At 39.1% G+C, this 27,298-nt stretch overlaps 3 protein-coding genes across 9 annotated transcripts in view; 1 reads left to right on the top strand and 2 right to left on the bottom strand.

Annotated features, from left to right (window-relative positions):
• The window catches only part of Gan (gigaxonin), a 383,888-nt gene that overhangs the window by 221,627 nt on the left and 134,963 nt on the right, over window positions 1–27,298 (bottom strand). The gene's annotated exons all lie outside the window — the stretch shown is intronic.
• On the top strand, window positions 1,879–20,700 carry C18H16orf46 (chromosome 18 C16orf46 homolog). 3 transcript variants are annotated; one of them, XM_076839499.1, is made up of 3 exons: window positions 1,879–2,072; window positions 17,357–17,601; window positions 19,327–20,700. In XM_076839499.1, exons 2-3 carry the CDS (start codon window positions 17,392–17,394, stop codon window positions 20,332–20,334), a joined length of 1,218 nt encoding a protein of 405 aa, XP_076695614.1. In that variant the 5' UTR covers window positions 1,879–2,072; window positions 17,357–17,391; the 3' UTR covers window positions 20,335–20,700. The 3 variants fall into 3 exon arrangements, with proteins under 3 accessions (XP_076695614.1, XP_076695615.1, XP_076695616.1); XM_076839500.1 differs by lacking the exon at window positions 1,879–2,072 and adding an exon at window positions 2,198–2,221; XM_076839501.1 differs by lacking the exon at window positions 1,879–2,072 and having other exon boundaries at window positions 17,492–17,570.
• Window positions 17,229–27,298, bottom strand: part of Atmin (ATM interactor) — a 23,752-nt gene continuing 13,682 nt past the window's right edge. For 3 of the 5 annotated variants that reach the window (XR_013089319.1, XR_013089321.1, XR_013089322.1), the window contains 2 exons: window positions 24,533–24,645; window positions 17,229–21,267 (listed from right to left, as the gene is read on the bottom strand). The gene's annotated coding sequence lies outside the window, so the exon portion shown is untranslated. The remainder of the gene's footprint in view (window positions 21,268–24,532; window positions 24,646–27,298) is intronic. The other 2 variants (XR_013089320.1, XR_013089325.1) reach the window with 1 other exon arrangement.

The following is a 27,298-nucleotide window of genomic DNA, read 5'->3' as shown; positions in this document are numbered from 1 at the left end:
GTGGATCCAAATTCTGTTTTTAAGAAAGTTGAAAGAGGACAAAGCAAATTATCAGTTGAAAGAACATTAAAATATTTTTTGGTTAATGATTACTATGTGAATTTTGATGTAAAAAGTTTTTAAGAGACACTGATTACAAAACTGCTTCCATTTGCATCTTCATATTTTTGTGAAGATATCTCAACTGACATTCATGAAAAAATGTAATTATGGCTGAATCTACCTCATGTATTTATAATACATACACATACATACATTAATGGAAGAGAGGAAAAGCTTTGTCCATTTCACTTCTAATAATATTTTTTGCTTAATATTTTACTAAAATATTTGTCAACAGAGTAGGAATAAAGAATTATTAGGAAAAATTTAACTGTTTACCCTGTGACCTTAGGAAAATCGTTTCCTTTTCAATTTATATATATATATATATATATATATATATATATATATATATATATATTTTTTTTTTTTTTTTTTTTTTGCCGAAAGCTATAACAGACTTACTTAAAGTAAGTCTTGACTATAAATATGTTAGAATAAAGAATAAAAATACAGTTATAAATTTAAGGAGAAAAAGCAGTGGAAGATTATTCACTGTTTAGCTAGGTTATTCAGACATTTTAAAGTAGATGTTGATGGGTAGGTATCAAATTTCTATTGAACTTGGATTACTTTTAAGAGTGATAGATTTACATATATATATATATGTGTGTGTGTGTGTGTGTGTGTATAAATATATATGTAAAATATATATTTTAAATAAAAAACCCTAAAAAAGTAGTTATTTAAAAGAGTACTTGGTTCCAACATCATAATGTAACATACACAACATATATTTCCATTGCTTTACATGTTCTTAAATCAATGCTGTAGGTTGCGGCTTTGGCTCAGTGGTAGAGTGCTTGTCTAGCACGTGTGAGGCACTGGGTTCCATCCTCAGCACCACATAGAAATAGGTAAATAAAGGTATTATGTCCATCTACAACTAATAACCAATTTTAAAGCAAAGCTTAAAAATACTGCTGTATATTCTGTACAAAAGCAGTAATACCTGGCTATCTTTCCAAACGCCTTTAATCTCAGTGGTAAAGAGGACTTAGACGCTAATGTTCCCCACGGCAGGAACATTCGCTTTCGGAGCCGTAAAGCTGAGGGGCCTTGGACTCAGACTCCAGGAGCGCCGGCCCACCGCTCAAAGCCTGACTCCAGGAGAGGTTCCCGCCCCTGGGTGCACCCTCGAGAGCTCCAAAGCACCAACGCCACAGGCGGGCAGCGGAGGGGCGGTCTGCAATGTCGTCAACCAACTGCCGAGTAAGCACTCAAGGGTGGCTCTTCTTCCATTTATATGCCCACGTCACCAGAAGTTAAGTGTCAGTTGGTACTGCTTTAGTCAAGGAAAAAAAACAAAAAACAAAAAACAAACAAACAAACAAGGAACCCTCCCATGGGCCTGCATCACCAAGGCACAGGTTCTCCGAAGGGCAGGAGCAGAGTCGCCCAGAAGGGACAGGTGGCAAAGCGTCTGGCTGTCCCGCATCTCCCAAACGCCCTGGAAGACACGGATAGTCGGCTCAATGTCGGGGATAGTGGTTGACAAGCTCTCTGCCGGAGCAATGGTCGCGTGGGTTTTTGACCGGAAGCCGGTCCCAACGTCCCGGCTGTCAGTCACCGCCGCAGGGTACCTGGCACAGCCGACTGGGCTACCGCCGCGGAAACCGGGAACCTTCCACAAGTCGGGAGGCGCGCGGCCGCGCAGAGCCTGTCGGGAGCACGCACGCCTCACGCTCCCGGCTTTGTTGTACGTCACTTCCGCTGCGACTAGAAGTGGGCCCGCCCCCAGCGCGGCCGTAACCCAGGACAACGGCCGGGTGACAACAAACTGTGTCGCTCTAGCCCGCCGGCCGGGACTAGCCGCTCCGGGGCCTTCCATCCTGCCTACCCCCTAATGAAGGTGTGAGCGGCCGCGTCCCCGCCCCAGGGGCAAGGCCCCGGACCCTTCCACGGGCAGCGGAGAGAGGCCCTGCCCCGTTTGCAAGGAAGCGACCCTCAAACAGGGAAGCAGAATAGAGGTACTGCGGCCTGGGACTGGACCGGCGCAGGAGAAGGGGCGGGGCAGTGGGAGGAGCCGGCGGAGGGCGGATCCCTGGGCGGGGTCCGGGGAGGAGCTAGTGCCGTAAGCCCGGCCCTTATGAAGGAAAGACGGTGGTCTAGTGGCACGGTAGGCGCTGCTGAGGAAGGGGCGGGGCTCGGTGAGGAGGCGGGCCGGCCTGGGAGGAGGAGGGTCTGTACGGAGAGTGGGATCTGCGGGTCCTGTGAGGAGCGGCCGCCGGCTGGGAGCTGACGGGTCAGGTCCCACGTGGGCCGTGTGTCTTGGCTTGTGCTTTCCCCTGTGCAGTGGGAGAGCTCTGGAGACGCTTTACCGTGTTAGTCCCGCGCTAGGCACTTAGTGAATTAAAGATGTGAGTCGAAAAGGCGGAGGAGTTGGAGTAGAAAAGGTCAGATCTGGATGATGGTTGCAAAGACCCCGCTCCTAGGAAGGAGTCTAGGATTAATCCCGGCATCTGTGCCCCTTAGGCATATGATAAGCATAGGCACAGTTAATTTATACGGGAAGATAGTATTTGTAGTTGAAAATATGAACAAATTGTGCAAACTGGGAGGTGCATGTGTAGGACTTTGGGGCAGAGGCCCAACTCCTGTGTTCCAAAACTATTTGTAAGTTAGAGTGGAGTCCCATTGGCATTTTTCTGTAGAATCTCTTACCAGAACGGGATGCCCAGGCCTTTTTAATCGGTTCATATGCATGAAGCAGAGCCCTGTATTAAACTTAATTTCTATCCTGGCTAACAGTGTTTATATTCATATATTTATTCATTCATCATACGGACTGACAGAAATTAGACTTCCCCTGGCTGAAATTTTGACGGTAGATTCAAGGTTCCTTCAAACTTGTAGCTTCTAAGAAAATGAGGTCTAGAAGCAATGAGTGTAGAGCCAGTGAGGAGTTGGGGCAAGGTGGTAGGGAGTTTTGAGGAATTACAGACTGCTTTTCACTTAAATACCCTGGGTTTTGACTTCTCTTTGCTCTTCAACATTTTTCCCACTGTTAATAGATTAGGAATGTGTCAACCAGGTGCAGGAATGTAAGGTAAGGCATTGTAATGTGACTATATTGACAAAGGTAAAATATGGCATGTTCGCTACCACTCATTTATTTTGTGCAGTCATCATTAATCAATCACACAACTTTTTCCTGCAATGGTCAGGTTTCAAGATCCTTGGGTAGCCACTGGTTGTTTGGCATTGATAATTCTTAATCTATTCTTCATTCTTCATATAGACAATAAATATGAGAAAATTAAAAGATTAATATAAAGAAACACTCCTACAACTCTTGGTAAAGTTTTTTTTTTTTAAGTTAGAATTACCTAAATTAATGGATTTAAAATCCTGTAGATGATATTTAGAAGTATAGGCCAGGCAATCGTGAGGTGAATTTGTAACTGGTTTAGTAATTAGTAAATGCTCAAGTGGAAGGGATCCACAGGGCGTTATCCTTCTTTCTTTTTCAACATTTTTATCAGTGATGTAGATGAAAAAGATACAGCAGGTATGCTGGTCAAATTAAAGGAGTTTAAAGCAGAAAGGAATGTACAAATTCAAGGATCTCAGAGTTAGATTCTAAATTATCCTAGCAGATTAGTTGATGGTCCAAAACAAAGAAGGGGAAATTTTATAAAAATCTGATATATTTTGGAGGTCTATATCTAGCTAGAAAAAAGGAAGGAAAAGAGGGAAAGAGAAGGAGAGAAAACAAAAGTATGAATATAGAGCGAAGACTGGGACTGTAAACCTTTTATGGGAAAAAAATCTTGAAGTTGTAGTTAACCTCACTCTTAGTGTTAATCAAGATTCGGATATAGATGGGCCTGGTGGTGCAGGCCTGTAATCCCAGAGTCTCAGGTGGCTGAGGCAAGAGTATCACAAATTCAAGGCCAGCCCCAGCAACTTAGTGAGGCTCTAGCAACTTGGTGAGAACTTGTCTAAAAAAAAAAGGTGTTGGGGGATGTTGCTGAGGATTTAAGTGCCCCTGGGTTTAATCATCAGTATAAAAAGAGATTGGGATATAGCTATTTATTTATTTATTTTTGGTGGTGGTGGTGGTCCAAGGAATTGAACCCAGAGTGCTTTGCCATTGAGCTATATCCCCAGCCTTTTTTATTCTTGCTTTTAAATTTTGAAACAGGATCTAAAGTTCTTGAGGCTGGCCTCAAACTTGAGATCCTACTGCCTCAGCCTTGGGATTATAGGTGTGTGACACTGTGGCAAATATATAGCTTTAAAAAATCTAGCTATCTTTATTTTTTGTTTTTTTGGGTGTGTATTTAACTGGTATTTAGTAATATTTAATTAATAGGTATAGATTTCAGATCAAAGGGAGTTAGGTTTCAAAATAAGTGCTTCTAGTCAGACCATATTTGAAGTATTACCTTCATTTTCAGGCACTACATTTTAAGAAAGATATTGATACACAATCGTGCATCTTTAAGATGTTGAGGAATTTGAGATGTGTGTCTGCAGAAATGATAGCTTACTTCAGATATTTTCAGGACTATTATTTGGGAAGAATACCCAGAATCAAAGGGCAAAATTTGCAGACTTGCAGATGTTTTAAGATTATTCTTACCTTGAAATTGTTAGTGGAATGAAAAAAGATACTTGTAAAGTAATGAGCTCTAAGTAGTACTTAAGCAGAAATAATTAAGCTGAATTATTATTGTATTAGTTTTCTGTTTTTGCCACGTTCTCTGTTTAGAATCTCTCAAGGCTGAAGTCAAGTGTCAGCCAGCCTAGGTACTTAACTGGAGGTCCTGCAGAAGAATCCACTTCAGAGACAGACTGTTGACTGAATTCAGTGTCTTGCAGTTGTAGAACTGAGTTTCCCACTTAATTCCTCATTGTCAGCCAGGGACTGCTCTCAGCTCTTACATGCTGCCTACATTCATGTAAACCCTGTTTTCCTAATCTCTCAATTTGAATCATAGGATCTAGAAATTTTGAGGTGATGGTGTTAGGCATTTGTTAAGTGTTGGTTGTCCTTCCTTCCCTCGAGCTTACCTTTTTCAGTGTAGCTTCCTAAAAAATGAGACTCAGCTGAGTACCTGGTCTTGCAGCAGCCCAGCATCTCTGAAGGCACCTCCTACATTTTGGCAATATTACCGCATTATGAGTATGCACCTCAAGGTAGAACAGGACACTCACAGCCCTCATGCTTGTGAGCCAGGATTCCAGCATATGACTTGGTTTACACCAGTTAGATCCTCACAATACATGCAGTGACAAACGAATAACAAGAAGTGTTCTTTTGCAGTGGAGTGAAAGAAAATTCTATTCTGATGACAGCAGATGCACTTGATGCCTTAGGGCTGGAGGTGGCAGAGTGTTGGGTTCCATTCCAAGTGTCTTCTGAGAGCTGAATCCCTGACTTAATTGTATTGAGTGATGTAGTTGGGCATTGTTAACAAACTTACAGCTTTATAGTTCTGGCTCTGTGACACGCTCCTTCCCTGGAGCCACCTAGTAACCTTTGATAATTTTTCTCTTCGTATTAAAGACCAGTGAGGATTCAGTCTACATCTAAGGGCCCCAGCTAATAAAAATTTACACTTCCAGTTTGAGGTCTCAGATTCCCAGATAAACTTAACAGTTATGTAAGGATAATGTGTTATATTTATATGTACTTCATAGTTTATAAAGAGCTCTCAGGAATTAGTATTTATTTATTTGGTTGTTTCGTGGTGCTGGAGGTTGAATGCAGGGCATTGTACTTGCTAGGTAAGCTCTTTACCATTAAGCTGCACCCCTAGCCCCAAATGTAAATTTTCATCTTTAACTCAAACTGTTTCCAAAGTATGCCTTTCCTATTAGCAACTGTCTACACTTGCTAATATATTTTTAACCTTTACCAATGTGTTAAATATGCTCTCATTATGGGTTTCCTTTTTTATTTTTAAAATCATTATATAGTAAAAGTGATATTCCTGTTGCAGAGGTCTTATGAATTTTAACTTATATAAACACCAATCTCAATACCATCACTATAGTTATTTTTTTTTTTTTAGAGAATGATATAGGAATGGAATGTGCACTCCTATATACTATACAGCATACAGCATAACTTTTTGGGACTGGCTTCTTTTGCTCACCTTACTATCTTTGAGGTTGATGAATATTTTACACTTATAAAGAGTCTGTTTCTTCTTATTGCTAAGTGGTGGTCCATTACATGGGTGCACTACAATTCCTTTGCCTCTTGACTCATTCAGGTACATTTGAGTTTTTTCCAGTTTAGAATGATTATGGATGGGGTTTTTGGAATACCCGTGTACAGATTTTTGTATGAGCACACTTCTCTAGAATGGAAAAACAGGAATAGGAATTCTGGGTAGTATCATGAAAATATGTCTTTTATAAGAAGTTGCCGAATGGTTTTCTGGAGAGGCTATGCCATTTTGCATCCCCCCCAGCATTTTATGAGAATTCTGGTTGCTGTAGGTGGTATTTTAGCCATCTTAATGTAGTGGTTTTAATTTGTATTTTCTTAATGACTAAGAAGATACTGTCTTTTCATGTACTTATTTACCTTGCTTAATATCCTTTTTGGTGAAGTGTCTGTTAAAGTATTTTGTCCATTTTTTACTTGGAAAATTAATTTTTAAATTTTAATTTGTATTTCCCCTCCATTATTTGCAGAATTCTTTACATATTCTGGATAGAAGGCCTTTGTCAAATAAATGATTGTTAAATAAATTTTCCCAATCTGCAACTTGTTTTTTTTTTCATTCCCTCCCTCTCTCTCTCTCTGTCTCTCTCTCTTTTAAGTATTTTTAGTGGTAGTTGGACACAATATTTTTATTTATTTATTTTTGTGTGGTGCTAAAGATTGAACCCAGTGCCTCACATATGCTAGGCAAGTGCTCCACCACTGAGCTACAACTCCAGCCCTTTTCATTCTCTTAACAGAACCTACAGCAGAACAAAAGTTCTTAATTTTGATGAAGACCAATATATTGTTCTTTTTCTTTTATGGATCATGCTTTTGGGGTCATGTTCTAAGCACACTTAGCCTATCACAGAGGGTCATGAAAAGTTTCTTCTAAAAGCAATGTAGTTTTCTTATATTTTTGATCCATTTTGAATTAGTGTTATTTTTGCTTATGGGTGGTCAATTATTGCAACACATTAGTCGAAAAAGGGTATCCTCTCTGTAATTGTGTAATTATTTTGGGGGCTTTTGTAAAAAACCAAGTAACCATTTTTGTGTTTCTGGACTCCATATTTTGGCCCATTTATCTTTGTGTCTGTTCCTTTATCAATGCCATGGTACTGTTTTTATCACTCTTTGGTAATTCTTAGACCTGGGTAATGTGATTGCTTGCTCCACTTTTTATTCTCTTCAAATATTTCAAAATGTTTTTCTTTAAAAATTTTGATCTAGGGGCTGGAGTTGTGGCTCAGTGGTAGAGCACTTGCCAGGCATGTGTGAGGCCCTGGGTTCGATCTTCATCACCACATATAAATAAATAAAAGAACCATTTACAACTAAAAAATATTTAAAAAAAATAAAAATTTTGATTTATGAGCCATTGTATTTTCATATAGAATATGAAGAAAATTTCAAGAACAGCCTTATAATGTTCTAAGCACATAGTCTTATTGTCCCAGTATCTAGTACTTCCCTTTCCCAGAGACTCTGGACCCTATTTTAAGGGTAATAAAAGTCCAAATTGTAGGTAGTGATATTTACAGTACACGCAGGTTGCTGATAATAGTAGTACTAGTTACCAAGATCTGGCTTTTTTCACTTTTGGGAGATGGAAGAGGAAGTATATCATCTCTGCTTCTCTATAAAGTTAGGCAGTGCCCTGTGCTTTTTTCCAGCTAATGACATGTGAACTAAAGTCATGAGTTCCTTCCTGGAAGAAACATCTAAGCTTTGTGCCTTCTCATGTATGCCATCACATTCCCCCATCACGGCTGGCCATGTTTTCCAGTGATGGAAGCTCCCTCCTCCAGAATGAGGACAAGGTGGAGCTGAGTCCTGGACATTACACAGTGGACATATAGCATGAGTTAGAAATAAACTTGTTTAGCATGAGTTAGAAATAAACTTGTGCTTTTTTTTTTTAACCATTGTAAAAGAATTAGAGCTGCTTGTTATTACAGCATGTCCTCAGCTACCTTGACTAGTACTAGATAGCTGAGGCCAAGAGCTGGTAACCATGCCAGATTGAGTAATGCTCTGGTAAGGCTGCCAGGGCCACCTTTTTCAAAAAGGACCTGTCTGCTCAAGTCATATCTAGGTCAAACAAAGAAATAAAAAAAGAAAATAAGCAAACAAAACTTGAATTTATTTTATAGATCTATTTTTAACTTTGGTTTCATTAACATGGTAAAGTAACCATCATATTGCCTTCTTTATCAAAACAATACAAATTATACAGAGAAAAGCCAAGGCCTTCTCTGTCTATATACCATACTCCCTTCCTGCTTGTTTCTTCTCTTTAGCTACTAGCCTTTCTGGAACTTGTGTTCTTGGTTCGGGGGTCTCCTTTTTGCAGTGGTTTTTCTTTGGGCAGCATCATTTATTTGTAAATGGTAGATATGTTCACTATTTTAGTTTATGTTGATTTTTCCTCCCCCTCCGGTTTTAACTTTTATATGATATATGGGAGATATATATTGATGTGCGTCTACTATTGACTGGTAGCTGATAGAAGTCTTTTGCTCATTTGAGAAGCAAGACACTTTGTACCTTAAGTTATAGATCGACTATGGTGTTAAAATTGTGGTTTTAACATTTTTGCTAGATGTAAAAGAAAGAGACATTCATAAAGAGTCTGTACCTTTTGGTTCATTTACAAACTAAGTGATCTTAACATAGTGTCAAAGATCCAGATGGTAGTGTCTGTTTGTATTTCAGCTCTTTCCTTGGCAGTTCAGTATATTCATTGAGAAGACCTTGTGGACTGATTTAAGAATAATTGGAATTATTCATGGAGTTAACTTCCCTTCTTAAACACTATTATCTGACTAGGTGTACACCTGTTCTTTTCCAGTAGGCCTTTGTTCATGGTCTTTACTCCAACTTAAAATTCTACAAACCGTATTCTCTCTCCTTTGACAACTTTATTTCAGTTTGCTTAAGGTCAAAATTCATTGTACCCTGACTTCTACCATTATTCCATGTTTCATTTCTTAAATCACTCTAATAACAATGGCTTAACTTTTTTTTTTTTTTACTATGGAAAATCTCACACATAAGAATAGAGTAGTACAGTTAAATCTCATGTCCTCATACTTATCCACATAAAGAGAATTCATGACACTTTTGTTTCATCATCCCTCTCAGAGCATAACCTCCTACCTCATCTGGCTTATGTTAATAAGATATTTTTAGAGTTCTCTGGCTGATCATTTTCTTTCTGTTTCTCTGTTTAAATGCTTCTAGAAGACTATTTTCTGGATCATGGTGAATTTCCACAGGCTATTTTTCTTAGACTGTTATTCACCTTCTCTATTTCATTTCCATATATCTTAAGTTCTTTGATCAGTTTATCTTTGGACATGAACTCCAGAGCCTGGAGCTCAGTCAGCACTTTCTCTGTACTTGTGGGTCTAGTCCTTACGTAGCTTGTGTGATGGAGTTTAATACCTTCTAGCCTACATGCGTGCCTTTCTACGTGTGCTCAGATCCTAGAGATACATTTCCCCAGGAACCACTTTTACTGTGATATTTGAGTTTTCTCGATGTGATATAAAACAGTTGATGGACTTTGATGTATGCTTTTTACTAGTCATTCTCAAACTGAATCAGTGGAAGCCAAGAAGTAGAATGGCATGAGCTCTTGATTTCCTTGAATTCTGTTAATTAGGTACAATTTTACTATCAGAAAATATTATATCAATTTAGATTTCTGCATCCAACATAAAAATAAAATGGTATACAATTAGTAAGAAATTGTAGATCTATTCTTTTAGTCAATCTATGCTTTTTGTACATTTCTATTTATCTGTTAACTTGTGATAGAAGACAAGAACCTGTAATAAAACTTGACGGTACATTTATAGGAGGAAAACTGAAATTAAGACTATTATGTACACAAACTGAATTTTTTAAAATTTAAAACCACTGATACTGTTTTCTTTTTTATATTTATTTTTTAGTTGTAATTGGACACAATACCTTTATTTTTTTGTGTTGCTGAGGATTAAACTCAGGGCCTCACATGTGCTAGGTGAACACTTTACCGTTGAGTCACAACTCCAGCCCCACTGATACTGTTTTCTAGTTGTGTAATACCTTGATTGTCTGAAGTAGCATCCAATGATCTGGTGTACAGAAATCTGACCTTTTGACAAACACGACTGTTTTCTGATGTCAAAAAAGTCAATATAGATCCTTATGATTCTCCATTAAATGAGCAAAGTGCTTATTATAACAGTATTTATAACAAATATATAAAGTGCTCATAACCATTCCTGGCATATACTAAGAGCTATAAGTTTTATTGTTAAATTTCTTTTGCTACTAGGTAATAGAACGTGACTAACTTCTCTTCTGGTACCCTATTGGGGACCAATTTCTGCTGCAGAATAGGGGCTTACCTGATATCGTATCAGGTCAGTATCTTTGGACGTTCTACTTATTTCCAATATGATATAAAGGGAAATGAACATAATGTTCTTCCTTTGTCTATGTATAGTTTCTCAGATTTTTCACTTGACATATGAGAAGTAGTTGAAGGAGTTGGAGATGGTTACCAGGATGAGAGAACAGCAGGTGCATGGAACTATTTAATAGGGCTACTGTGATGTTGAGAAGTGGGCAGTCTCTGGATTGAGTACTCCTAACCCTTTTGTGCTGATAGGCCACTTTGTGATTCTGGTGCAGGCATTTTCAGAGGCATCAGACCAAGGAACACTGGGTGAAAGATGTTGATGGGGCCTGGGAACCAGTGTTGGTTCAGGTTAAGGAAAAATTTTCTACCCAAGCAGCCATTCTCCAACTTATTTTATTATTATTATTATTACTACTACTACTACTACTACTGGGGATCAAACCTAGGAACATTTTATCTCTGAGCTATATCTGCTGCACTTTTTATTTTATTATGAGATAGTCTTGCTACGTTGCTTAGACTAGACTCAAACTTAGGATTCTCCTGCCTCAGCTTTCTGAGTAGCTGAGATTACAGGCATGTGCCACCATGCCTGATTAACTTTGTTGGTCTTTAGAATCATGTAGATCATTTTTAAAAATCCCATCATCTAGCCAGATGTGGTGGCATGCATCTAAGCTACTTGAGAGTCTAACTTGAACCCAGGAGTTTGAGGCCATTCTGGGCAACATAGGGAGACTCGGTCTCAAACAACAACAACAACAAACCTAGTATCTATGCTCCACCAAGACCAATTACAATCAGTCTTTGGCTAAGGTCTTAAAATCAGTTTTTTTTTTTTTTTTTAAATAAAGCTCCCTGTGATTCCAAAGTATAGCCAAGCTGAGTGCATTGTTTTTCCAGCTACTTGGGAGGCCGAAGCAGGAGGATTGCAAGTTTGAGGCCAGTCTTGGCAATTTAGTAAGACCGTGTCTCAAAATAAGGACTTGTGATGTAGTTCAATGGTAAAGAACCCGTGGGTTCAATCTCCACTACCAAAACACAACAAAATAAAACAAAATGAAAAACAAAACCCCCGCTAGTTTGAGAACCAATAAATTAGAGAAATTTGTCATTGGAACAGGCTAAGTAGTAAGCACCTTGTCAGTGAAGATAATCCAAGCACAGAACATTTCTTCTTATTGATCTGTACATCCTAACCGTACTTAATCTCTCCTAAACAGCATCTGTGCCTTTTCTACATTAACGTCAAGTTTAAACTTATTTCACTATTTAATAAATGACTTTGCTTTTAAGACATATCACTGGGGACTTACACCTTGCTTTCAAGCACTGAGAGGACATTTTCTTTCGAACTGTACACTTGTTAAGTCTATGTTCATTAGTCTATGGAGGTTCCCTGGTACACATGCATTTGTAATTTGGAACAGAACAAGGTATGAGTGTGCTTGTAGAAGCTTTTTGGGGTCGGCAGTGTCTGAAGTGAAACTTTGAAATGTGAATGGATCCAGCTGGTTAGCACAATCTGTCTATTTAATCATCTTTCTATTTATAAATACATGCTTTTAGCTTTTAGTCACTTACAGCATTTTTTCCTTTTACATTATGTTCATTTCCCTTTATATCATATTGGAAATGAGTATATTGTCCAAAGATACTTGCCCTTCCAAAGGTAAACAGAACTTTATTACCATTAATATGCCACTTTAAGCCTATATGAAAAAGCCACATAGTAATTAAACAGATTTGTTGTAATCAAGTACTGATCTCTATCTCAACAGAAAATGAAAAAAGTGGGTTTTGGGCAGGAATCAAGTTTGGGTAAGAGAAAGCAAGGTGTGAATCCCCAGGGCCATTGGTCTCCTCATAAACACTTCCCTGGGAAGATGCTGGCTGCTCTGCAGCACTCAGGCTAGACCATTGATGATCTCTGCATGGATTTTTGAGTTAATTTTCACTGCTCATTAGTCCCAAAAGGGCCCCCCTGGCTGAGGGAGGGTGCTGTGACCATTCCCTTTTTATAGATGGCCAGACAAGATCCAGAAAAGTAACTTGTTCATGATCACCCAGCTAGCAAATAGGATTGGAACTATCAGGCTATGTGACACCAGATTCTGGTCCAGTCAGGATCAAAACTTTCCCTAACCCTTTGATTAGATTATCAATGCCAAGTCTCATTTTCCAACCTGGAAAAATGTCCACTAAGGATAGTATCTTTCCTGTCATCGTCATCACAGTCTCAGTGTTATTGACATTGTGGGTGCCTGCCTTATGCACTCTAGGATGTTTAGCAGTATTTGCTGGCTGCTGCCTATTAGATGGCCCCATTTGTGACAACTACAGTGTCTCCAAATATTACCACATGTCCCCTAAGGGACCACATCGATCTCAGTTCATAACCACTGCTCTAGGGATTATAATATACATCTTTATTTTTTATTCTGCTTAGAATTAGTATTATACAACTTTATTGCAACATATAAAATCCTTGAAATTGTATTTGTTTCCCACTACCATCCTTTGTTTTATGAATTATAGCTGTTTACATCATAAATCCTATAATAGAAAGTTTTAAATTTTGACTTAAATAGTCAAATGTATTTTGAAGAAATTAAGAGGAAAAAAAGCCTTCTGTGTTTTCCCATGTATTTGTGATTTCTGGCTTTCTTTATTCCTTCAAGAATTTCACATAATATTACAATTCTGTTCAGCCTAATGAACTTCCGTTATCATTTCTTAGAGTGTAAGTTTGCTTCTTGAAACTAATTCTCTGTTTTATGTTTATCCAGAAATGTGTATTTTGCCTCCTCTTTTTTTTTCCTCCACTAGAGGCATGGGGGATTGAACCCAGGAGTAACCTCAGCCCTTTTTTAAATTTTTATTTTGAGGTAGGGTTTTGCCAAGTTGCCCAGGTTCATCTCGAACTTGGAATCCTCCTGCCTCAGCCTCTTGAATAGTTGAGATTACTAGTTGTGTGCCACTGCACCTGATGTTCCCTTCATTCTTTTTTCTTTTAGACTTTTTTTTTTCACCTTTATTTTATTTATTTTTATTTTTATGTGGTGCTGGGGGTCAAATCCAGTGCCTCACATATGCTAGGCCTGTGTTCTACCACTGAGCCACAGCCCCAGCTTCTGATAGGATCTTCATTCTTTAGGGTATTTTCACTGGTTATGAGTTTTGTGTGACCTGTTTATTTTCTTTTGCCATTTTTATTTTATTTTTTTATTTATTTATTTTTTTTTAAATTTTTTTTTTAATATTTATTTTTTAGTTATCGGCGGACACATCTTTGTTTGTACGTGGTGCTGAGAATCGAACCCGGGCCGCACGCATGCCAGGCGAGCGCGCTACCACTTGAGCCACATCCCCAGCCCTCTTTTGCCATTTTTAAAACTTTTTTTTTTTAATCTTAATTTGTTCTCATTAGTTATACATGACAGTTGGCATTTTAATGAAGTCATTCCACTCTCTGTGGCTTCTGTTGTTTTTGATGAGAAGTTAGAAGTCATGTATTATTATTTCGTGTATGTGATGTGAAATTTTTCTCTATTTTGGGGATTTTTTTATCTTTGGTTTTTCAGAAATTTGACTCTCATGTGGCTAGGTATGGTTTTCTTTGTATTTATCCTTCTTGGATCCATGGAACTTATGTCTGTAATAGCTTTTAACATATTTGGAAAATTTCAGCCATAAGTTATATTTTCAGAAAATATTTCTGCCCTGTTCTCTTAAAATACGATTTATATGTATTTTAAACTTTTTTTTTTTTTTTTTTAATTCAGGGGCACTTTATCACTGAGTCACATCCGTAACTCTTTACTTCTTACTTTGAGACACTTAGGAACTTCGGATCCTTCTGCTTGAACCTCCCAAGAACCAGCCACTGCACCTGGCTGATTATTTTATAACTCTTTCTCTTTGTGTTTTTCACATTACGTGATTTCTAATGACTCCTATCATGTTTAGGGTTGTCATTAATAATGTGCTATTAATTTTTCTTTGAATTTTATATTTTTAAAATTTGGCGCTTTCATTTTCTTTTCTTGTTCCTTTCCTTTCCTCCCCTTTCCCCTTTCTTTTTTCCAGTACTGGGGTTGAACCAGGGGTGCTTTGCTTTACCACTGAACTACATCTCTTGCCTTTTTCATTTTTAAAAAAATTGAGACAGGGTCTCACTAAGTTGCTGAGAGTCTTGTTCAGTTGTTGAGGCTGACCACAAATTTGTGATACTCCTGCCTTGGCCTCCGAGTTGCTGGGCTTATAGGCATGAGCAACTATACCTGGGTTTTGTGTTTTTATTTTTAATAAATGGTTTCCATTTCTCTACTACATTTCCAACTTGAATATATTTTCATTTATGTCCTTGAAAATAGTCACATAACTGTTTTAAAAGCCTGTCTGCTAGCTCAGTGAAAAAGTACATGAATAGCACATGCCAGACCCTGTGTTCAACCCCAACAGCCTGTGTGCTCCCATACACTCAATCCTGTCTGCTAATTTCCACAACTGGGTCATCTCAGGGGAAGTCACATTTTGTTTCTCTCTGTGTCCTGTTGTTTTGGGCTAAGTCTTGGGCATACACTGTAGCAACTCTGGATTTTATAATATTTCTCTGAAATATTAATTTTTAAAAATCTGGCAGTTATTTTGGCTGGACCTAAACTGTATACTCCATTTATATTGCAGGAGGGTAGCAACAGAAATTTCTGTTCAGTTCTTATATGGGCTGCTTGGAATCTGACCCGTGCCTGTATAGTTCAGGGCTCAGCCAGAGCTTTGAGCAGAATTTCTGCATAGAATTTAAGGATACCCTACTCTAGAAGGGAAGAAGGGACATTTCTCTCCCTTCTAGAATTTCCCTCACTCCCCTTTCCATTTGCTTTAGTTTTCCTGAACCCTGTCCCTTGGTTCTTCAAGACAATGCCTATCTTCAGACAAAAACCTGCAGAAAACATGAAATGAACTCAGCCCATTTCCTTTTTCGAAGTCTAGCCCCCCTCCAGAGTCCTCCTGCTTTTTCATACTCTCTAGTGTCTTTGGGATTATTTTCTTTATTTTGTTCATTGTCTTAGTTGTTACGTTCTGGAAGGTTGGTTCAGTAGATGTTTCTTTCTTTAGAAGAAGCCAGGGCTGGCTTGATTTCTTTCCAGTTCTTTATTCTCCTTCTGCATTTCAGCCTTACTCGGGCTGATTCCTCTGAAAGGCCATTTGGTCCCTTATGTACTAAAATGACATAAGCAGCTCCTAGGACTATACATTTTTTATTTTGTGACTAGCAGGACAAAGAGAATATCTTTGTCCTGTCAGTCTGTGAAAAAAATTCTGTAATTCATTTTGTCAGATGTGTGTGTGTGTGTGTGTGTGTGTTTTGCTGGGAATTGAACCCAAGGCCTTGCGCATGGTAAGGAAGTGTTCTACCACTGAACTGCACTCCCACCCCTGTAATACATTTTGATTGAAAAAATTTTAAAAAGGCGTCATTTACAGGTAGTTTTTGGTAACTCAGTCTTGTGCAACTCTCATCATTGTCTAATTCTAGAACATTTTTATGACTCCAAAAAGAAGCCCCCTGACTTCCAATTTCTCTGCTTCTCATTCCCCTAGCAACCTTCATCTTTTTGTCTGTGAAATTATCTAATCTTGGGTAATTTGTATCACTGGATTCATGCAACATGTGGCCTTTTGAGTTTGTCTTCTTTCACTCAGCATGATGTTTTCAAGGTTCATCCATATTGTAGCATGTGGCATGTGTCAGAACTTCAGTGCTAGGGATTGAACCCAGGGCCTTGCACATGTGGGATAAACTTTACCATTGAGCTATTGTTGGGTTTCATAATAATTTCACTTCACTTAGAAAAGGGGTTGTCAAACTGTTTTCTGAACATTTTTCTTTTTTTTAAAGAGAGAGAGAGAAAGAGAGAGAGACAGAATATTTTAATATTTATCTTTTAGTTTTTGGCAGACACAACATCTTTGTATGTGGTGCTGAGGATCGAACCCAGGCCGCACGCATGCTAGGCGAGCGCGCTACCGCTTGAGCCACATCCCCAGCCCCCTGAACGTTTTCAAAAACAATTTTCATCCTGACCAGCAATGCATGAAGGCCCTGATTTCTGTATATCCTTTCCAACACTTGTTTTGCCTTTCTTTCTTCTTTCCTTCACTAGCACTAGTAGAGTGGGGACATATGGGTAGAAGTTTGGGAAGGGGAATGAACTTAATGAACACTGCTTTGCCAGCTTCCTCAGAAGCTTAGGGATGCCCAAGCCAGTATTGAGGTATGTGGGGAAAGGGAGGAGGTGGCAGGCACATATCATACTCTTCTCTCAGTGTCAGCACAGTACTGTTTGGACCAGCGTGGAGCGGAGTATCAGGATGCTGGAACCTATGTATTGTAATGTACTCTTTGCCCCATCACAAGAGTCAGCCAGTACTAAGGTTTTCCTGCCATCTTTTCTTCATTCCTAACTTTAACTTTAATTACATTCATTAGTATTTAATTAAAATTAGTTTTATCTTTCATAATGTCAATAGTTGGCAATGGATGATTTTATAATATTTGTCCTTAGTCTTTTCCTGAATGCCTAAAAGATATTTCACCCGAGTTACTGAATTGCTTTAAAAATGAATATTGAAAACTAAGTGCAATCTGCATTTTCAAATTGCAGGAAGATGTTAAAAACTATTATCAACCATCCCAGTAATGGATCTCTGTCAGGAAAGTGAGACTCATTTAGAAAATAATGAAAATAATGAAATTCAAAGCACAGAAGAAACTGAACTAACCTTCACTTGTCCAGATGGAAAGAGTGAAAAGAATTATGTGTGTTCTCTTCTCAACATCAGTGATATTACGCTTGAAGACGACGAAAGAGCCACCAAGTTGGTTATGGGCACTGGCTGGGAAGAAGCCGTGAGTGTTGTCTTGCGCTGGGTCATGTCAGTATTCCATGCAGGCCATTTCCCCAAAGTGGTGACTGTTCCCACAGCATGTGCAGTGGATGAACTGTGGAGCCTTGGAACAGAGGCAGAATCATTCTTGACAACAGCAGTGCCATTTTGGTATCTGTGGCCACTTAGTATGTGGCCAGCTCAGGACTTAGTGCTCCTGGTACATTTGTTCATTCACTTCTTAGTAGCCATACCCCAAAAGTGAAATAATGTGCCAGAAGTCATCAGCCAGTCATTGAGCAAGGCAGGCTTGTTGCTCACTACTGTGCTAAGCTCCCAATAGACCTGGAGGGCCTGTGCTTGTGGTTCTATGTAGAACCCTGTGTGTTTGTTCTTCATGTGTTCTTAGAATCAAGAGTGGAATCCTAAAGTTAAAACTGAAAGGAGACTGGTCAAATCCAAGGTTAAATGTGAGGTTGCCAGGTTTAGTAACTAGAAATCCAGGACACTCAGTAAATTTCAGAGAAATTCAGAGAAACAGCATTTAATTTATTTAGCATTAAGTATATTTCAAATATGGTTGTATTTTTTACCTGACAAACCCCACTTTCTTTTATTTTTTTGATATGGGGATTGAACCCAGTGGCACTTTACCACTGACTGCATCCTCAGCCTTTCTTATTTTTTAAAATATTTAGTTGTCAGTGAATCTTTATTTTTTAAATTTATATGTGGTGCTGAGAATTGAACACAGTACCTCACACATGCTAGGCAAAAACTCTACTACTGAGCCACAACCCTAGCCCCAGGCTTTCTTATTTTTAAGACAGCATCCCACTACATTGCTTAAGGTTCTTGCTCAGTAGCCCAGGCTGAGCTTTGAATCCTCCTGCCTTAGCCTCCTGAGTCACTGGGTTTATAGTGGTACCCCTATTTTAACAGAGATCTCTCTAGCTAGGTTAGCCAGGGGACTAGAGGTTTGTGCACAGGTAGGCTCACAGGGCTCTTGTGCACCCAGGATGGGCCTCTGCTTGTTACTATCCTTCCAGCTTATCCAGGGAACAGTGTTTCTTCACATTTAGGAAACACACTGCCAGTGTAAGAAATGCTTGGAAGTGGAATAAAAATGAACAGTTTATTTATTAGTTCTTTTTTTAAAATCATTACTGGGAATTGAACCAAGAGGTGCTTTATCACAGAGTACATCCCCAGTCCTTTTATTAGTATTTTAAGAGAGGGTCTTGCTAAGTTGCTGAGGCCAACCTCAAACTTGGATCCTACTAGTACTGAATTTAATGTACACCTGAAAAGAAATAGTCTGCTTATCAAAGTGTCCATTTACAAATATTATTGCCTACTGTTTTAGTATTAAAAGATACTTGCTAGCATTTAGAATTAACATATACTATTATAAATATTATTGCTCAGTGTGAGGCTAAAATAGGTATTAAAAGATTTTTTTTTTTTTAAAGGTGAGTCAGTTTTAAGATAAAATTGGGCATGGTGAAATACCTGTAATCCCAGTGACAAGGCAGGAGGATTGCAAGTTCAAGATCAATTTCAGCAATTTAATGAGGGTCTTATGCAATTGAGACCCTGTCTCAAAATAAAAACATAAAAAGGGCTGAGAATATAGCTCAATGGTAAATTGGTTCAAATAAGACTGCCAAAACGGGGATGTGGCTAAAATTGGGGCATCTTTGTTGAGTAATTTGGCTTGAGAAGTAACATGCTGGTTTATTTGCAGGTCAAAGGCTGGGGAAAGGTTTCTCCAACTGCCTGCATGTGGCCAAGGAAGAAACTAAAAAAGGCGAGGGTAGGAGAAAGTGCCAATAGCAGCTGCTTATTCTGCATCAGCCTTGCCCAAGGGAGTCTGGAAGCCAGCCCTCCCACAGAGACCAGGAAATTGGAAGCAGGGGCTGTGGCTGAGGGGGGACTTGAGAAGAATAGGAGCAGTACCCTCCAGAGTCAGGGGTCCTATCAACGTCCTACCACCACGTCCAGGGAGGTTAACAAAATTTGCTTTCCCTCCTATGTTCATGGAGAAAAAAAAAGCCTGCAAATCAAGGAGTTTATATGGTGCGTGGAAGACTGGGCCACCCTCGAGACTAATAGTGGCAAGGCCACTGGGAATCTAAGTGGAGGTGCCAACAGAGGGCTTTCCATCTCTGACTCCTTGACTTCCAAGGCCCTACTAGTTCTGCCTCCCCTAAAACCTTCACCCTCAAGCGGCTTGGAAATTCTGGGTAAAAAGAGTAAGAGCGTGACTTGGCAGCTGGAAGACAAGGTGCCGAGTGTGGAGAAGGATGAGTGTGTGGCTTGTGCACAAGGATTGAAAACAGTGGATGGGAAAGATGAGAAAAGACCCCTTGAGGTGGCCAAGCTGAAGGTCCACGACACGCCACCTTTCCCTTCCCCAGCACTCTGGACATCCCCGCTGGATGATATTGAGCAGTGCTGCCTGCATTGGCCTTTCCTACCTGAGGAGAGCCCGCTGGGCCCTTCCAACCCCAGCCCAGTTCACTACCTTGCAACCTTGCAGCTTTTGCAGAAACAGGAAGTGCAAAGCTACAAAGCCAAATTCAGAGCCAAGGAGCTGAGACCACCCAGAAACACCCAAAAGCATGTTCTTCCAGGGGCCAGGCAGGAAAACCGGCCCCGAATACTGGAGACCGAAATGTTCCCAAGACACCTCTTGCCGTCCCTCACAGTGAGCAGAGTTGTTATCCCCATTTCCACTCACAGATTCCTCTGACTTGTCACAATAGAAGTCCTTAAAATAATCACTGCTTGAAATTCATTTGTTTGTCCTCCTCCCCTCATATTCTTTCTCCTCTTCTATCGCCATCCTTTTTTTTCTTTTTTTTTTTGTAGTAGAACCAGAGGAAATTGAACTTCTTTGGGTGTGTTTGGATTTATTCTCTAAAATCCCATGTTACCTACTTCTGCTGCTAATCCATTTATAAAATGAAAATTGGCAGTACCAGCCCCCACCTCTACCTACTTTACCTCTCTGTGCCCAGTGGAAGCCATGGGGAAGGTGGACAATTCAAAGCGCCTCCCTCTACTGTCCCTGTGCCAGCCCAAGAGCTATTTGGCAGGGACTCGTTCTGTCCCACCCCAGTGCCTTAAGCTAAGTATCCTGGGTTGGCTCAGATTAAATTGCTTTCTGATCTTTTGAATAAGCAGTCAGTATCTGTCTACTGCCTCATTTTCTTTTTTAAATTGATTTTTAAAAAATAAATGAAGGTAGAATGCATTATAATTCTTATTATATACAGCACAATTTTTCATATCTCTGGTTGCATATAAAGTATGTTGACACCAATTCGTGACTTCATGCATGTACTTTGGATAATGATGTCCATCACATTCCACCATCCTTGCTAATCCCCTGCCCCCTCCCTTCCCCTCTGCCCTATCTAGAGTTCGTCCATTCCTCCATGCTCTCCCACTCCCTACCCTACTATGAATCAGCCCTCTTATATCAGAGAAAACATTTGGCATTTGTTTTTTGGGGGTTGGCTAACTTCAATTAGCATTATCTTCTCCACTCATTTTCTTTTGTAACAAAGATCTGAAGCTCTGTTTTCATAGGAAATTTCAGCCTGTGTCCATGTGACGATCCTGGTGTCCAAGGTATCACATCCTTGCATCATGTTTTGGCCGGAGCTGTACAAAATCCAGTCTGAGGAGCAGGTTTAAGAATAATTATCCATTTAAGAAAGAAAGTCATTGTCATCCCTGACCTGCTTCCTCCACCCTTACCTTGCATCTGATGCTTGGGAACCCTCAACCCTAGACATGTAGGGAATAAGCTGTTACTTTTCCCCCATCCTGCCTTTGCTTTCTTATTTTACCCCAGTGCATATTTCTTGAGATTGTATATAAATAAAACATTATAAATAAGTTTTATTTTTAATGACAAGTGATGTTATGTAGACAAATGGTCTAACCATTTTTTATGTGAATAACCATGAAACTCCTTTGGAATTACATAGCTTGACTTGCTTAAGGCAGGTTGTGCCTGGATTCTGGACTTTCCATCTCCTAAAGAATGGAGTGAACAGTGTATGATTGTATTTGTAAACATTTGAACGTGTTGACTGTTAGCCTGATGTGCTTTGTTGTGTTGATTTTTAAGAGACACCAGAAATGCTTGAATGACTATAGCACAGCCAACATTAGAAGGTCATTTGCACTTCCTCATAGGCTTGGTTGTGTCCCCCTGAGGAGGCCCATTCCCCATGTTTCTGGACAGTGGGGTATTAGGCCTTGTGGCTCTGGCATCTGCTCCTCTAAGTCAGTGACTGTAGAATCCCCTTTCTAAAGCAGCAGATTAGTCAATAAGCTCAATATGTAGAACTGTCGGAATCGTGTGATAGGAGATGGTGACCCCCAGCAGGAGTGAGGGTCCAGAGGCCTCACCTGCTCAGCCTAGTGTACTTATCTTTTGAAAAACATTTTTTTTAGGGGCTGGGGATGTGGCTCAAGCCCGGGTTCGATCCTCAGCACCACATACAAAGATGTTGTGTCCGCTGAAAACTAAAAAATAAATATTAAAAATTCTCTCTCTCTCTCTCTCACTCTCTCTTTGAAAAAAAAAAAAAAGAAAAAAAATTTTTTTTAAATGGTACTAGGGATTGACCCTAGGGACACCACTGAGCTACATCCCCAGCCTGCTTTTTATTTATTTTGAGACAGGGTCTTGCTAAGTTGCTCAGGGACTTCCTGAGTTGCTGAGGCTGGCTTTGAATTTGCAATCCTCCTGTCTCAGCCTCCTGAGTTGCTGGGATTTGAGATCTTAAGGCAGTTCTAAAACACTAATCTAGGTTACAGTGGGGTTTTGTAATTTTAGGAAAACGTTTTCCATTCAGATAATTCTACAGATTTGGGTGCAGTGGCATACACTTGTAATCCCAGTGACTTAGGAGGGTGAGGCAGGAGGATCTCAAGTTTGGGGCCAGCCTGGGTAACTTTGAGACCCTGTTTCGAAATCAAAAATAAAAAGGGCTGGACATGTAGCTCAGTGGTAGAGTGCCCTGGGGCTAAATTCCCAGTGCCAAAAAAATTGTAGATTTTGATGAAAACATGATATGGAGTGTATGTGTTTATGTATGTGTATGTATTTATACTTATGTGTATATATATATATGTATAATATGATGTGTGTATAGGTACATTTTTTGTGTGTGATGTCAGGAACTGAACCCAGAGCCTCATGCATGCTAGGCATGTGCTTTATCACTGAGTCCTATATAATAATTTAGAAGTAAGAGGAGGGCCAGTCTTAACAAAGGAAAAGCTCAAAACTACTGATGATTTATTGAGGGACAGGGATCTGGCTCATTGGCACAGTGCATGGTTCACATGTTTGAGGCCCTGGATTCAATCTCCAGCACCCACCCACAACAAGATTTGACGTATCCTTTCTGAACAGATAATTATTTTGTCTAACAAAATATTGACTAGAAGATTCCTTTGTGAATAGATTAAGAATGTTTTGCATTTGGTGTCTCTTGGCTCAGGGAGTTATTCAAGAACCTAATAACTTCCCCTCAGAATCTTCTCTGCAGCCCAGGCTTATCTTGTTTCTTTGGGGATGAAGTCACTCCAGGGCTTGGCCCAGTTTTTGTTCAGATTAGCTCAGGACATCTAAACTAGTCCTTTGCTGACTCAGTCTAGCTAGATAAAGGCAAAATGTTGAATAGAACACACCTTCTCATTGGGATCTGCATGGCTGATCAAATTTCTAGGGGACATTCCGTGTTTTAAGAACTGAAGAATGTTATAATGCAGGTGCCAGTGGCCTCTCTTGAGGGGACATTCTCAGGTTTGGTTCCTCTAGTCCTCTCCAAACCAAGAACAGAGCTTGTGTGTCATTCCTTGTTCTGTTAATTTTAGTTACTAGTAAAAATTTCTTGAAGCTTTCAAACTCATCAAGTGAAATTTTGGCAGCATCACATACAGGATTCCTACAGAGCCTGAGGTCACTCATGGGCAAGCTGGGGGTTGAGGCCTGCTGTGGCTGCTGAGATCTGGTGAGGCAAGGTTGACTTTTTTTTGGCAGTTCTAGGGATGGAACCCAGCACCTCACATAATGCTAGGCAAGTGTTCTACCCCTGAGCCACCTATGCTTCAGCCCCATTGGAGCATCACTATATTTTTTTTTGGGGGGGTGCTTGGGATTGAACTCAGGAGCAGTCCCTAATATGGAGCCACATCCCCAGTCCTTTTTATTTTTTGAGACAGTTTCACTAAGTTACAAAGGCTGGAGTTGAACTGCGATCGTCTTGCTTCAGCTTCACAAGTTTCTAGGATTACAGGAGTGGGCCACCACACCTGGCTTGAGGTGCCACTCTTGAAAGACAATGGGAAGACTATAAATGAGAATAAGGCCTGGCTATATTTGGACAAGCCTTTGACTACTTTAGAAGACCTTCACTACTTTTAAATCATATCTTATTCAAATCATTACTTCAAAGACCATGCTATACAATGATTTGAACCCAGAATCAAATTTGCTTTCAATCTCTTCCTCCAAGTGCAGAAGTTTCAGGGCCTAGAGAGATCACAGAGCCCAGGTCATCTCACTTTGGCCCCACTGGCCAAGCAAGCACAACTTCAGGCTGCACATCTGGGGCTCATGTTCAGTGCCGCCTTGCGGTTATAGCTTCAGGGTTACTGAAAGCAAGCCAGGGAAGGAATAGATGGGGCTTTTTGACCCATAGTAGCCAAGGACCATCCTTTGTTCCATCCTTGAACACTCTCCTGTCTGCCAGGCAAACCATGAGCCAGGAGCAGACCGAGAGGCTGAGCTCTTCATTACAAGCTAAACTGTGCCCAAAGCTGGGAACTATTAGGAGGCTTGGTTTTTTTTTTTTTTTTTTTTTTTTACACCCCGGCTCTGTCAATGGTTATTGCTGCTTTTGCCCCTTTGAGGGGATTAATACCTGAGGTTCTTTCCGTCATTTTAGTGCAGTTGACTTGCCCACAAACCTTATTAAAGACTCAAAATGGTGAACAATTCTTTCTGTCCCAGACTTGTTGTGAATCCTGGCCTTTCCTGTGAGAGAAAAAACAAAAACAATACTAAGTGAATTTTAATATTTGTAAATAGTAAAATCCCTGAGGAGGTTTTTAAACATACTACTGATCTCAACCTTCTCTATTAACACATACTTTCTAAAGAGCATCATAACTTAGAGGACTGAATTGCATTTATAGAACGCTTCAAGTTCCACCCACCCCAGCTACTGGCCATCTTTAAGAGCAGGGCTTTTCAACCTAGGCCCTATTATCATTTTGGGCTGGTTCATTCTTTGTGTTGGCTGTCCTGTGCATTGAGAGATGTGGAACAGCGTCCCCAGCCTTGACCCACTAGGTGCCAGTAGCACCCCAGCTGTGACAACCAGAAATATGTCCAGAGTACCAAAGGCCTCTTCGAAGGCAAGTCACCTAGCAGAGAACCACTGCTTTAGGGATAATTCTATTAATATATTTACAATTAATGCTATTATTCAGAATCCTTTAATGTTTAAGCACTGTTGCTGATTTTACTATTTACAAATATTAAAATTCTTTTCCATGGTGACTGCTTGTGCTGAACATGTGTAAATATTAAGAAGCATGTGATACACCTCGGTAACCACTGGCAAGTGTATGCTTCATAAGAATACATGAAAGCAACCTTTCTCCCCTGAGTCTCTTAAATGGAACAGTTTTTCCACTTTTTAAAACTCTTGGTGTCACGTTAGCAGTGCAGGAAGGTTGTGACTGTCCTATGGCTTTGAAAGCAGAACTTTTTGTAATCTCACTTGTTTTAATCTACATGTGCTCTGACAAGAACTAGAATCTAACATAGAACTTGGTCCACAAATCTGTCTTAATTTCTTTGTCTATTTCTTCAAATCCTCAGAATTGATTTCTTTAAATTTCAGGAAAATAGGAAATCAGAAAGATACTTATCATTGTGGTAGCTACTTAGCAAACTGTTTCTTGCACATTTCTTGCATATACCTTGTTACAGAAGAATGATTTAAATGGTTTTTAAATACATCACATCTTACTAAAAAAAGGTACAAAAGAAAAAAGGATCAACAGTATCCTGCAATTCATTAACAGTACTCTCAAATAGAGATAAAACAAAAATTATTTCCATGATATGACCTAAGATGGTATAATTGTTGCCAGAGTTTAGATGGCTTTTCAAGTTTCTTGATCTTGGGAGGCTTTTTAAGTTACGGAGGAGAGTTTTAATGGTTAAATATCCTCTCGTGAGAGGTTAATTCAGATGCACTGACTTCTGCCAAATTTTTATTTTAGCATGGACACTGCATTTTCTGAAGTCACTAAATTTCTTATTGCAGCTCAAGAAAAAAAAAGATAAAGTAGTAGAGGGATCAATTTCAAATTCATTCCTAAGCAGCAACATGTTTGAGACACACTCATAAAACCAAATATTGCTCCCAGGACATGGAAAAAGCAATGGATCACCAAAAAGCAGAGAGTAAAATGCTGTAAGCAGAAATAAGAAAATGTGAAACTCAGGACAATTACACATATCATGCTATGCTACAAAGCTCACTCCTGTAGGGAGTAACACTTGTAACTTTTAAAATTTTTTTCCTCTTAATATTTTTTTAGTTGTCAATAGACCTTTATTTTAATTATTTATATACAGTGCTGAGAATCAAACCTAGGGCCTCACACATGCTAGGCAAATGCTCTACCATTGAGCCACAACTCCAGCCCAACTCTTGTATTTGATAATAACAAGTCACTAATTTAATTTTTTTCAATTTCAGAAATATTTTATTTTGCTGATAAAAATACAATGTATTTTAATTATTTTGTTGTTCTTTTTTTAAAAATTTTTGCAGCTGAGTATTCTGTAACATTAACTTTCTTTTTTTTTTTTTTTTTAGAGAGGTATTTGGATTTAATGAATACCAAAAAGCTATTTTGTTGTCCAGGATTGACATAGAAAAACAGCATTTGTATCATGATTCTATCTTAAAGTTTTATTTCGTGTTCTGTTGGGCCACTATAACAGCACTTTAGATAACTGTGTATTAGACTTTGAATAGAATAATGTTTTTTCTTGTGAAAATAGTTTATGGGGTTTGCAGATCTTTAAATACTAAGAAGTTGGGTTTACAAAGAATGAAATAAACTGATGTTGAAGTCAATATTCAGATCAAAATAGGTTTATAAAGAAATCCTTCTATTTGAAATTCAATACCTTTTGAAGGACATGGACTTTTTTTTTTCCCTTAAAACCTCGTGGTTATAGGAACAGAAAAAATAATTAACTCTTTGATAGGGTTTAAAACTACTGTGCCAAGAGAATAAAAATATTACCACTGTGTATGTAACATTAACTTTCTTCAGAGTAAAATACCAAAAATTACGGAGGGGGCCGTGGCATTAAGTTCCTCATAGGCAAACTTTATTTATGTACAATTTAACCTTCTCCTCCTTCCAAAAATGCTTGTTTTTAAATGTAGCCCATTTTAGTTAATGTTTGGAGAACCTATGGACCTTCTCCATGTGTTCTTTCAACCTGTCTTAGTGTGTAAACAAATATATTGTGTATCTGTTAATAATAAATACAATCCAACAACTGAGAATCCCTTGGATTTAACCATTACAAAAGTGAAGTCATTTTCTTTGGTCATATGAATATTTTACCAGCCAGCATTTTCCTGAAGGAACTC

The sequence above is a fragment of the Callospermophilus lateralis genome, chromosome 18 (genome assembly GCF_048772815.1).
Source record: "Callospermophilus lateralis isolate mCalLat2 chromosome 18, mCalLat2.hap1, whole genome shotgun sequence".
Classification (NCBI taxonomy): domain Eukaryota; kingdom Metazoa; phylum Chordata; class Mammalia; order Rodentia; family Sciuridae; genus Callospermophilus; species Callospermophilus lateralis.
The sequence above is the reverse complement of the archived record's forward strand: the minus strand, read 5'-3'. Positions and strand labels throughout refer to the sequence as shown.